Source organism: Budorcas taxicolor, chromosome 17 (assembly GCF_023091745.1).
Source record: "Budorcas taxicolor isolate Tak-1 chromosome 17, Takin1.1, whole genome shotgun sequence".
Taxonomy (NCBI): Eukaryota; Metazoa; Chordata; class Mammalia; order Artiodactyla; family Bovidae; genus Budorcas; species Budorcas taxicolor.
The window spans coordinates 35722052-35734568 of NC_068926.1; the positions used below are offsets into that span (position 1 = coordinate 35722052).

Sequence of the window (12517 nt, forward strand, 5' to 3'; positions counted from 1 at the left end):
ATTATTTTGAGTTTAATGTCCTACCTTTTTCAAACAGACACATGATACAATAACCAAAATGCATTAACAAAATCATATCACTTTTAAAACTAAATATTTGAGGAATTGTAAACAGTAAATATGTAGACATTTAGATAATTCAGAACATTAAATATGTTTATGTTCATATTGTCCATAATCAAGTATTTTAAAGGAAGTGATTTTTTTATGCTGCAATTTTAAAAGGCTGCTATTGCATTTATAACTGAAGTTTTACAAACTCTCAAGCCCTCACTTATTACATGTTTTCATCAGATCTTCAAAAAAGCTAGTGCAAAACTCCAGAAGATCAGACTGAAATTCTTTTGGCCAAATTGCTTTTGTAGAAATTACTAAAGAGATGATCATTAGTGTTTCTTTTAATCTTGAGACTGATCATAAAGTTTTAATTGAAAATAAACTAAACCTTGAAGTTTGGAAACAAGTTAAATCCTCCTTAATAAGCAGACTCAATTGAATGCTAATATAACATACCTCATTTTACTGTGCTTTGTAGATGTTGAGTTTTTTTTTTTTTTTTTCCCACAAAATGACAGTTTGTGGCAACCCTTCCTTGGGCAAGTCTAATGGTATAGTTTTTCCAATAGCATTCTTTTTTACTTAAGGTAGGTATTGTTTTATTTTAGATATAATACTATTACATACTTAATAGAATATCGGATAGTATAAACAGTTTTTATATACACTGGGAAATAAAAAAATATATAACTTGCTTCACTTCAATATTTTCTTTATTACAGTGGTGGTCTGGAACTTAAACCACAGTATCAGAGGGGTAGCCTATACTCCTACAGGCCTGAAACAGGACAGAATTTTAGAATAAAATTATTAAATACATAATTATATAACCCTTAGAAGAATCTAAAAAAAGGTACTATTGTGACTTTGTATCTCAATTTCACTTTATGTCTGCCCACAAATAACCATAATGACAAGAAATACAGGTGGCATGATATAATTTTTAAAAGTCATAATGTGCTAAAAAAGGGTTTTAACTTACATATTTTTACCTTTGACACAAAATAATGAGATCTCAATTTTGAACACTCAAAGATATGAACTTCCTACTTCCTCAGCAGACAAATAAAGACAAATAAATAACACATAAAATTGCACACATACTTTCCAGAGGTTCAGGCAACCTCTAGGCCATTATAGACATACTAAAGGTCCATGAACCTTAAGAAAACTTTAAAAGGAATTAATATTGTAAATGTTCAAATAAACTTAAGAAAACATTTTCTCTTTAAAATAAAAAGGAATAGATGAAGTATATTACCTGAACTCGTACATAAACCACAACATCTACAGGGAAGGAAGAGTAAGCAGATGTTGAAGATGATACTAGTGATGTTGTTGATTCTTCCATAGGATCTGGTATTTCAAAATGTCCCATATCTTCATCTTGAGAGCTCACAGCTGTTAAAGTATTTAAAGTTTTACTATTAGGGTAAAGGCAAACTATTTATTAAAAGATCCTTTTCTCTTTTGCTAGTACTGAGATCAGGGGCATGAATGCATAGAAACATTGGCTTCTGTAGCCCATTATTCATTACAACTTTCCCTATTCAAACCTCTTACTCATTCCTTCAAATTCTTGATTCCCGCTACTGTACCAAACAACATACAAAGAAAACAGTAATTTTGCCATTGTCCTCAAGGAGTGTTTCCAGTCCAAGAGTCACTCTAATATGGGACCTGTTGTTTAGTTGCTAAGTCATGTCCATTTTGTGAATGTGTGGGCTGCAGCCTGCCAGTTCCACTATCCATGGGATTTCCCAGGAAAGAATACTGTAGTGGGTTGCCATTTCCTTCTTCAAACACAGGACTAAGGATGTTAATTTTGTCATTAAATAGCTGTAGCCATGGAGGAATCATAAACTCCACCAAGACTAGATGGTCTCTCAAGTTCTTTTTCAGTTCTATAATTCCTTTATCATTCAATGTATTATACAGTAATATATAAAAACATTACAAAATCCTTCTAGTAACAGGACCCCAAAATACATGTGATGGGCAGTTAGTTATTTAAGAGGACACTCACTTGTATAGTTCCTTTCAATTGGTGTAATTGGGATAGTTTCCAGAGCCTTTTCCAGAAAGTCTAACAGGCAGGGACTGATCACCATTTCTTCTGGCAATGATTGAAGTGCTACCCAGGCATATAACTTGGCTGTTTTTACTCCTCCACTTCCTTTTCCTTTGGCTAGAACATGTATAGATGTGAGATGAATTTAACAGTTTCCAGAAAACATAATTTTGTGAGAAATTAGAATTATATGAGTTTAATCAGGTGAAGCACCTTGTACTTAAAACCATACAAGAATGCAATAAAAATAGGTTGATAGAAATCTTATTGTTAGAATACAGAGATGATCAGTGATGTATATAAATACAACAGTTACTCCTACTTGCTCTAGGTCACAAATTTTGGTTCAGTTTTTCAAATTTACACTTCGCCAACTCTTTCATTACTATTTTAGCATTTAGTCTCTCATTTAGTATTATCTGTCAACTTAAGAAGATATAGAGAACTCTGACTAATGATAATTTGTGGCAAGTGAGGAAAAACATTAGTTTTTACACTTTCTTAGGTTCTTGCTGTTCTTACCTGGTAAATATTTACATGCCTCCTTACATGGGCTGCATCTCTCCTTCCTTCTACCTGACTAAATATTTCCATGTCAACAGAATGATATAACAGCTAAGTTTTAGATAACTTTGGCTTAGGTTTCCAAGTCTACCATGTATTAGTTTGTAAACTTAGGAAAGAAATTCAACTTTTATGAGCTTTAACTTTCTTCATATATAAAATGGGGATAATACATGCCCTGTACTTAATGGACATAGATATGTCTTGTCAATTTAAAAGTGATATAAAAATATTAGGCATTATTATCATGATTACAGCTACTTTGAAAATTTTATGTATCAAGTTCCATCTCTCAAATAAAGCTTTTTCACTAATTCTTTACCAACCCAATATTCCCATTTTTGGAAATTCTATTATATATATAAGGTATTATTCATGTAGTATAGTAGCCAGATTCCAAAGTAACTTCTAACGGTCCTTTCCTCCTGGTATTAATGCTCTTGTGTAGTTCCCTCCCGCACTGAATAAGGGTCACCTATATGATGAACAAGATATTGTGGAAATGATGGTATGTGACTTCTGAGACTAAGGCATAGAAGATATTGCAGCTTCAGCCATGTATTCTTTTGTATCACTCCTTTTGAGGGAATGTGAGCTGCCATGTCACGAGAACACTCAAGCAGCCCAATCATGTGGGGAGAAACTAAAGCACCAGCTTGTCAGCCATGTGAATGGGATATGATGGAAGCAGATTTTCCAGACCCAGTCAAGCATTTGGGTGACTGTATCCCTAGCCAACATCCTGACTGCAACTTCCTAGAAAACTGTGAAGTTAGATGCACCCAGCCCCACTGCTTCTGAATTTCTGATCCACAGAAACTATGTCTAAGATTATAAGCCACTAAGTTTGGGATAATTTGCTATGCAATAATAGATAATAAATATGGTTTAAGTTCAATGTATTCTGTCTTAAATATATAAGTGTGATGTTTCCATCTAGATCATAAGCTCCCAAATCTGAACTATATAAGACTTTCTAAATATAGAAACTGAACTGATCCAGTTCAGTTCAAAATTAAGTAGAAGCTGATATTCTTAAGGTAATAGCAATTTGAAAACTAGGCAAAAGGAATTAGCTTACACTTCCATACATGAATTTTGTACAGTCATTATTGGCAAGTCTAAGTCCTTTTTTCTTAAACATGTGAATTTGAAAGTCTTCCTAGAGCAAGTAGGTGATGACTTGAAATTAATTTATGAAAAAAATTAAAGTATATTTCCCTTAAATACCTGAGGGAATAGGTGGGGGTTGGGGAGGAAGTAAGGTGTTAGTCTTGCTCTGGACAGTGCAGGGTAAAGGAGGAGAAGGAGGAGATGTTGCACTATCTTTCATACCATACAGCTTGGACTCTTTAGAGAGTGTTCGTGGTAAGGAAGATCCTCTGGAGGCATTAGGTGATTCAGTCTTTAGAGTCTTGGAATTGTAATGCAACTGTATTGAAACAAATAAACTTCCAAAATTAAAATTATGCACATGAGGAAAACAAAGAAATGTACTAAAATGCGGCAGAAAGAACACTGATCCAGGAACCAGAAGATTTTACAAGTTAGCTCTGTGACTCTAGCAAATTCCTTATTAGCTTTTTTTCATTTTTAAAGTGAAAAGAGGTCATCCCAGATACTATTTTAAATTCTTTCTAGCTTAACATTCTAGGAATGTGTAATTCTAGAATCTAAAAAAGTTGCACTAGGCAATGTTTCGCAAACATGAATATCAATGTTTAAAAAAGAAAATTAACTTCTTCCTGTCAAAATTTCATGGAAAATTTCATGCACATGGGGCAATGTGCAATTTAGAAGGTCTCATGTTCAGAATACAGCTACATTAGAGAAAACTTCAGAAAGTCTCATTTTAATGTAACTAGTGTTGGACACGACTGAAGCGACTTAGCAGCAGCAGCAGCAGTGAAGGAAGAATACATATGATAGGAAATAAACCTGGCTGCTAATAATCTAATTTCTTATTTTAAATACTTAGGTGTTTACCTTTACATCAACTCCAGGAATATAAAATACTGTTGTTTCTAAGTCACTGGGCTTTGTTTGTAGAGATGATGGCACTTTCTTGCCAGTCATTAAATGGGTGGTAGAAGCATAATTAGTTTGAAACTTCTTCTTTTTGGAAGGAGATTCTTGATCTAAACTCCTGGAACTTCTGTCATAACTCCTATAAAAAGAAAAAAATGTTTTTTTATCTTTTTGAAAGACATTCTCATGTTGTTTAAAGTCAAATTTCTATTAATAAAGTTGAAAAAGTGAGGCTTGTCATTATCTCTAGCTAAACTGGCTAATCCTTGCATGGATGAGGTTTATGTTGTATGTTCCATAACTATACAGGGCAGTTACCTTTGTCCTTTCCTGAGGTCACAACTCTTCCAAACGAAGGCTGAACCAAATGAAACTACTCTTTACGTAGGTAAATATAGCCGAATACCAGAAGTTTATTTTGGCTTATTGCAGTCAACCAAAAATAAATTAACATTCTTTTTATCATCACTATTACACTTCTAAGACTTTAACTAGTTATACTGCCTTTTTGTCATCTCATTGTATAAAAATCTTCATTAGACAATGAGACATTTAAAAATCTTTTATTATAGAAAATTACAAACATATAAATGTAAATGGGATGGTAGAATGAACCCCCATGGACCCATCTCCCAGCTTCAACAATTGTCAGCATTCTTCCTACATGTTTTACTGTATTTCCACCCATTTCTTACTCATCCACTAGATTATTAATATTATTATTTTCTCTAATTTTTTTTTAGATTAGGAAGGAAAAGCAAAACAGAAATTCAAAGAAAAACTAATCTAACTTTAGACCTGTTTATACAACTATTTCTTCAATGATGGAAACATGGTAAAGCTACAGTTACAGCCTGAGCAACATTCCAGTTTACTGAAGCCTCTTTGTTCAACTGTTTCCCAATCTTTCTTATTTCTTTATGAATTCATCAAACTCTCAATAACAAGACACCTTTGAGTATTGTACCATTCTTTGAAACAGAAATGTGAATAAAAGGATAGGGACTAACTGAGAAATTCATACTTGGAGAATTCCAAAGATAAAACTGTTTAACAAATTTGCAGAATCTAAATCAGTCATCCATTTCTAATCATCAAAAAATATACATTTGCTTAAAGAAATAGAATGTTATACAAATCAACATTCAAACATTCAAACTATGATTAAAAACACTCTTTAAATCTGCATTTTGGGATGTGGGGAGAAATGTTTGTTATGATTAGTGATATATAAATAGTATTCCTGACCAATATCTTACCTTCTCAAGCTTATATCATCATGTTCTTGTAGAAGGGTGGTTGGGTGGAGCACACATTTTCCACTATCAATTTCAACTCGAATATCAAGTTCAAAGTCAATATTTCTCTCTGTAGCTGTGCCACTAAGACTTCTGTTGGCTGGGGCTGTTGGCCAGCGTTCTGTAAACAGCTGATGAACAGCAGCAAAGCCTGTTGCTTTTTTACGAGATGTATGTCTAGAGAAAGAACAGCTTGTCATTACATTGTAGTAAAATGGGAAGAGTTTTCAGCAAACTATTTTCCAACATGTTATGTGAGCAATGAAAGTGTTAGCTGCTCAGTTGTGTCTGACTCTTTGTGACCCCATGGACTGTAGCCTGCCAGGATCCTCTGTCCATGGGATTCTCCAGGCAAGAATACTGAAGTGTGGGTTGTCATGCCATCCTCCAGGGGATTTTCCTGACCCAGGGATCGAACCCAGGTCTTCTGCATTGCAGGCAGAATTTTTACTGTTTGAGCCAAATAACTTTGGAAATAAAGTCTGTAAATAAATTTTAGTATTTTGTAAATTCACACAAATTACCCAGATAGCTCTTACTAACTGAGGTATTTTCCTAAGTTTAATGGAGTCACACTTTATTCAACAACTATGTACTGAGGAATTATTATGTGCCAGGCAATGTGCTAAGTACTTGGGACACAGGCACAATCAGTGGCTAATGAAGAGTCTGAATATCAGAATATGACCTACATTCTACATTTTGGAGGAGATTTCATTTCACAAAGTGTAAAATTTAAATGCTACTTTCCGGGTTTTATTAAAAAAGGGGGGGGAAGAAAACAATAATGCCATATGGAGCTAGATTATATTAGTAAATCATGGATATGTCTCAGTCTCACTCTGGCTAGGCACAGTAAGATTTATTTGTTTTTCTGTAAACATTAACAGTTGTAAAATGTTTTAAGCTCAGCTCTAAGGTACTGCCTAAGGATCTTAAAATAAAAGGGCTACTACTCACGAGGGTTTCCTGTAAATATAAAACCTTTCCCTCTCGTGGTCGTCATCCTTTTCATCTTTCTCAGAATCTTCACTGCTAGAAGACAAACTGTCATCCCGTCGGCCCTCTTCAGACTGGAAAGAAATGCCTGGTGAAAAGCCTCCTGGGGTTTTGGGAGAACTGAACACGGAATATGATCCTTCACTATTTGATGAGTAATGGGAAGGACCTTCAATGGTTACTGACAAGAGGTCCAACTCTGTCTCCTCTGGAAACTGAATGTAAAGAGAGAAAACATGAATCAGGTTCATAATACAAACCTCTTTTCAAGTTAAAAAAGAAAAAGAAAAAATATATGTTTAAGCATTTAAAATCTCAAAATTGGATTTCCTCTCTCTGAACTGAAAAGTCAGCTCTGTGAACATATGAAATGGCATACAAAACAAGGAAGGAAGAAGTTCAAACCACAGAAAGTCATACCACTGACACACTAAAAATCACAGAGTGAAATTTTACTTTATTACGCATGTAGCATCATGTTGATTTGTACATAGTATAATTCTTTAAAGAATAGTTAATCATAGTATGGAGACAAGGGGAAACAATGTGATCAACTTTAAATCAGAAGGTCAAGAGAGCAATTACTGATGCAAAGAGCATGCAGGTGTTAGTACAGAATGCACTCTGTGCTTCTAGAATACTTTCTGTGGATACATCTTTTTAAAATGGGCCCTAAAGGGCTGAAGAAAGATGTCTAAATAGTTACATAATTAAGCATGTCAGCCAACCCAATGTAAGAATCCTATATTTTAAGGTGAATAGTTTGTATAAATATAATTTTGTTCCCTGAGGACTGTACCATGAGGCCACTTCATTTAAGTAGGCAAAAAAAAAAACAAAAAAAAACCCCAAACTTCTGTGTCCTAATTTTGATTCCATGTTTTGAGAGTTGCTTACATATCCTTTGAGAATGTGACAAGCCTTTGAAATGTATAATGTGCAAGGTAAATTTATTGATACTACAATTAGATGCATAGTGAAATCCTATAATCAAAATTTCAAACATTTGCAGAATCTAGATTTTCTTTATAGCTTTTCTTCAAAACATCATTTAGTAAATAAGTAAGTCATATTTTATAAGAAAATCTTTGATTCTTTAAAGCTGTGCTAAGAGTTTATGTAGATAAATATCCCTGTGTTTTATATTTATTTTCTATTTAACCGGGTTTCCCTTGTGGCTCAGCTGGTAAAGAATCTGCCTGCAATGTGGGAGACGTGGGTTCAGTCCCTGGGTGGGGAAGATCCCCTGGAGAAAGGAAAGGCTACTGACTAGTATTCTGACCTGAAGAATTCCATGGACTGTATTATCTTGGGGTTGCAAAGAGTCGGACACAACTGAGCTTCTTTAACTTTCACTTTCTATTTAACCATGCTTAATGATCTATTTTGTAACTTATTTTTATATACTGTTTTTTATAAATAGCATACACAATTTAGAAATAGGACTTGAATCAATTCAAATATTAATGCCTTTAAGAATAAATCAGTCATTTCACAGTATATACATATATCAAATAATTATGCTGTACATTTGAAAATAATGTTACATGTCAATTTTCTTGATTTAAAAAATGTTGGACAGGTGAAAACATAAATTAGTAGAATCTATTCAATTCACTATAAATGATTTGTTTCCAAGTTCAGTTTTAGAAAAAAGGACAGGTCTCTCAAGCTTACTCTATTACAACTGAATAATTCTAAAACAATTCAGCTTGACTAAATTCAGTGGAACTATGGGATATATATTGAGGCTATCTTAAAAGAGTGGGGGAAGTGAAACAAAACAAATGTGGAGTAAGTTCCAGTTTTTAAAGGTAACTTGGTGGAAAATTTCTAGACAAAGATTTATACACCTACTATACAAATACAATTTTAAAATTAAATTTTACTCTTAAAACTATATTTAGGGAAAACATGTGGTTAAAGGTGTTAATTTAACTTATAAATGATTGTGTAGCACATTCCATACTGTTTTGAACATAATTTTTAATACTTTTATACATGCTTTTTTATATCAGTGACTCAATAAATAACATTCAATGATTAATTTGTTATTCCGAGATAAGTTTGATTCTAGTTTGAATTAGGTAACTCATTTTTTTAAAAGATCCTTTTTATAAATGAATGTAGGGAAAAAGAGATTCACTTAAAGATTACCAAATAACTAATATATGGCAGTTTTTGGTTTATGATTTCATTAATTTGGTACACTGATTTAGTCCCTTAATTTTTGAGATTAAATAATTACTATTAAATTATAAGTATAGAACTAAAATATATTCATGCAAGAGTTTATGAAATATACATGATAAAAAAGAATTCAACCAATCATTTTAAAGCTTTATATAAAATATTTTCAAGACCCGAGTTTAGTATGAAATGAGAGGAAGACATTTTGAAAGCAGATTTTCAGAGTGGTTAAATAATTTTAAAGGAAAACTTATGTTGTTCTTAAAAAGTACCTGAAAATACCCTTCCCCAGGACAGCTCGATTGTGGTGCACTTCCCCATACTGTTTTTTTCAACTTAATTAAGATAATAAGAAAATTTATAAAAATTTATGAAAAGTAAAAAAACCAAGGTTTTAAAAGTAAACAACAAAAGAGCAAACATTCTAACAAAAATTTTATAAAATTATAATATAAAATTATAATGCTATAAAATTATAATATAACTTTGAAACTGACTTTTTTACTACTAGTTTCTAATATTATTTCTATATGTTCTGAGCTAAAGTACATAAATAATAAAATAAATTAAATAAAAAACATATACATATACATTTGTATAAAATACCTAGTTTAATGTGGAACTGAACTTGAAAGAAATTATTCAACAAAACGTTTCTACCTATGAGCAAGCAGTATGGAGACTATACATAAAACACTAATACTTGCAGTACGGCTCTCAATGATAGCATTCGGGCAGAGCCCTATTTGGTAAAGTACAGAGACTTTAACCATCATAATTCATACTTCCACTTGTAGGAATTAGTATTTCACTGAGTAACTCATATAATTTAGTAATTACTAAATATTCTTTAGCTCTGTATATCACCAACAAATAGTCTCTCTCTTACTGTATCTTGGATATTGAAAGTGACTCTGGGTCCAGGAGATGCTGCATCCACACGGATTTCTGGGAGCTCCTCAGTTTCTCCTACACGAGAACTGTAAGTAAAATATAAGGTTATTAAACATTAATATTCTTAAAAAAACCCTGGACTTTTATAAAAGTCTGATTAATGACATTAACACTTTATTTCTAAATATTTACTTTATCCAAGGATTGAACTTTTGGTATGCCTTAATCTTTATCATTGCATTAAACAAAATTCATGGCTTTGATTAACACAGGATTTTCTAAAACCAAACCTTATAAAACACAATTTATACTTATTGTATAGTGTTTTTAAGGCTTCTTTCTTCTTTTTTTTAGTTTGTGTGTATGTGATGTGGACTAAAATATTTATTGAATTTGTTACAGTATTGCTTCTGTTGTTTTAGGTTTTGTTTTTTTGGCTACGAGGCATGTGGGATCTTAGTTTCCTGACCAGGGATGGAACTTCCACCCCCTGCACTGGAAGGCAAAGTCTTAACCATTGGACCACCAGGGAAGTCCCTATATTGTTTTTTCACTAGTAAAACTATATTTTTCTGTGTATTTTTCTATAATATATAAAATTTACATTTTTCCATATAAAATCAAGACAGGGTGCAGGATGCTTGGGGCTGGTGCACTGAGGCGGGAGGGGGGTTCGAGATTGCGAACACATGTACACCTGTGGCAAATTCATGTTGATGTGTGGCAAAACCAATATAATATTGTAAAGTAAAAAAAAAAAAATAATATAAAAAAAGAAAAAAAATTTTGGTTCTGTTGAACCTCCAGTATATGCTAATTTTCTATTTCATAAAAAAAAGAACCTTTTCTACAGTGACAAATTTAAAGCTGTAGTTACAAATATGCAAATATTCATTTCTTTGGATGGTCTATAAGTTTACACATAAATTTGTCTAAATGACAATGTACATCATTACTAAAAAATACATAATGACTTTTATAAAATAAAAGTGTATTTAAATGAGACAGAATTCCTCAAACTTCTTATACTGACAGCATCCATTTGCTACCTTAATTTTGTAATTTGCCCAATTAGAACAAAATAAATAAGTAGTGAACTTTGGCAAAAGAGTCAGCAATCGTATTACTTGTTTCATCGATTGGAATCTATTACCTTGCCCTTTCCATTCGCTTAAGAGGTGGTCTTCCAGAAGCTGAAATGCTCTTCGATCTGCTGTAACTTGGTTTGTAACCCAAACCCCACTTATCCTTTAGAGAAGCAGCCTAATGAAGGGGAAAGAAATAGGGTGACTTTAGCTGTTATAATATCTGACTTCAGATAAAATTTTCTGCTAGTTAACAAGTTAGTCTCCTTCAGATCAATAACAAGTTCTCTTAAATTGTGACTTTAAATATCACTTAACAACAGAGATGGATCAAAGTGCAGCAGGAATCAGCTCCTCTTTAGTCCATACGTCAGTTCCTCTTAAAAGGAAAGTAAGAGCCACTAGCTGGCCTGAAAGGAAAGATTGGGAGCAAGGCTGAGAGGTCCAGAAATCAGGGGGAAAAAAGAAAACAGTAAGAAAAGAAAATGAGAATTGAACAGAAGGACTCCAGGAGAAAGGTGAGGGAGAGAGTGACACTAATCATTTCAAGTACTACCCCACCAAGAGAGCTCAAATTACAGAAAAGGACAGGCAGGAAGTGCCGACTGGAACACCCTCCTTGTCTCTAAATCCTTCTTCAAATTTGTAGTTTGGAGAGACTGGATATTAAAAAGTCTAATAATGGAGATAAGAAAGCAAGAGGATTAAAAGGGAACTGAGTGGAATTAAAAGGGAATTGACAAATTTGATAAATGTTAAGAACATAGATGTAATTTCAATAATTTCCCTAATCCTCTCTACCTAGTTTTATTTTTTAAAGTTAATTGCCAAATATAAACTAACATAAATAGTATGCAAGCAACATTAACACTATGTCACATGACTGTGAAGTACACAGTGTCAAAAATTTTAAAGTTATATATTACCGATCATCACTGTTCATTTAGCATCATTAGAAGCCAGTGATGAATATTAAGTTGAATTTTATCCCTAATTTAAATAATTTAGAACAGTATTCAAATGATGTTGTCTGGGACTCTGGTGGTGAGCAAGGAAAGAGCTCAAGCCAATGAACTAAGGATCCCTGAAGCCTTCCCCGCTTCCTCTAACCTTAGCAGCTCTGATTTAATCAGTTCTTATGTATTGCTTCAGTTCAGTCGCTCAGTCGTGTCCGACTCTTTGTGACCCCATGAATGGCAGCACACCAGGCCACCCTGTCCATCATCAACTCCCGGAGTCCACTCAGACTCACGTCCATCGAGTCCGTGATGCCATCCAGCCATCTCATCCTGGGTCGTCCCCTTCTTCTCCTGCCCCCAATCCCCCCCAGC

General features: G+C 33.4%; 1 protein-coding gene across 1 annotated transcript in view; it reads right to left on the reverse strand.

The window, feature by feature from the left end:
* The window catches only part of BLTP1 (bridge-like lipid transfer protein family member 1), a 186021-nt gene that overhangs the window by 25255 nt on the left and 148249 nt on the right, over window positions 1–12517 (reverse strand). Inside the window, exons 63-71 of the mRNA XM_052654644.1 lie at window positions 11255–11364; window positions 10097–10187; window positions 9480–9542; window positions 6979–7232; window positions 5980–6195; window positions 4679–4859; window positions 3923–4124; window positions 2084–2245; window positions 1319–1458 (exon numbers count right to left, since the gene is read on the reverse strand). Coding sequence (XP_052510604.1) covers window positions 1319–1458; window positions 2084–2245; window positions 3923–4124; window positions 4679–4859; window positions 5980–6195; window positions 6979–7232; window positions 9480–9542; window positions 10097–10187; window positions 11255–11364 — 1419 coding nt within the window. The remainder of the gene's footprint in view (window positions 1–1318; window positions 1459–2083; window positions 2246–3922; window positions 4125–4678; window positions 4860–5979; window positions 6196–6978; window positions 7233–9479; window positions 9543–10096; window positions 10188–11254; window positions 11365–12517) is intronic.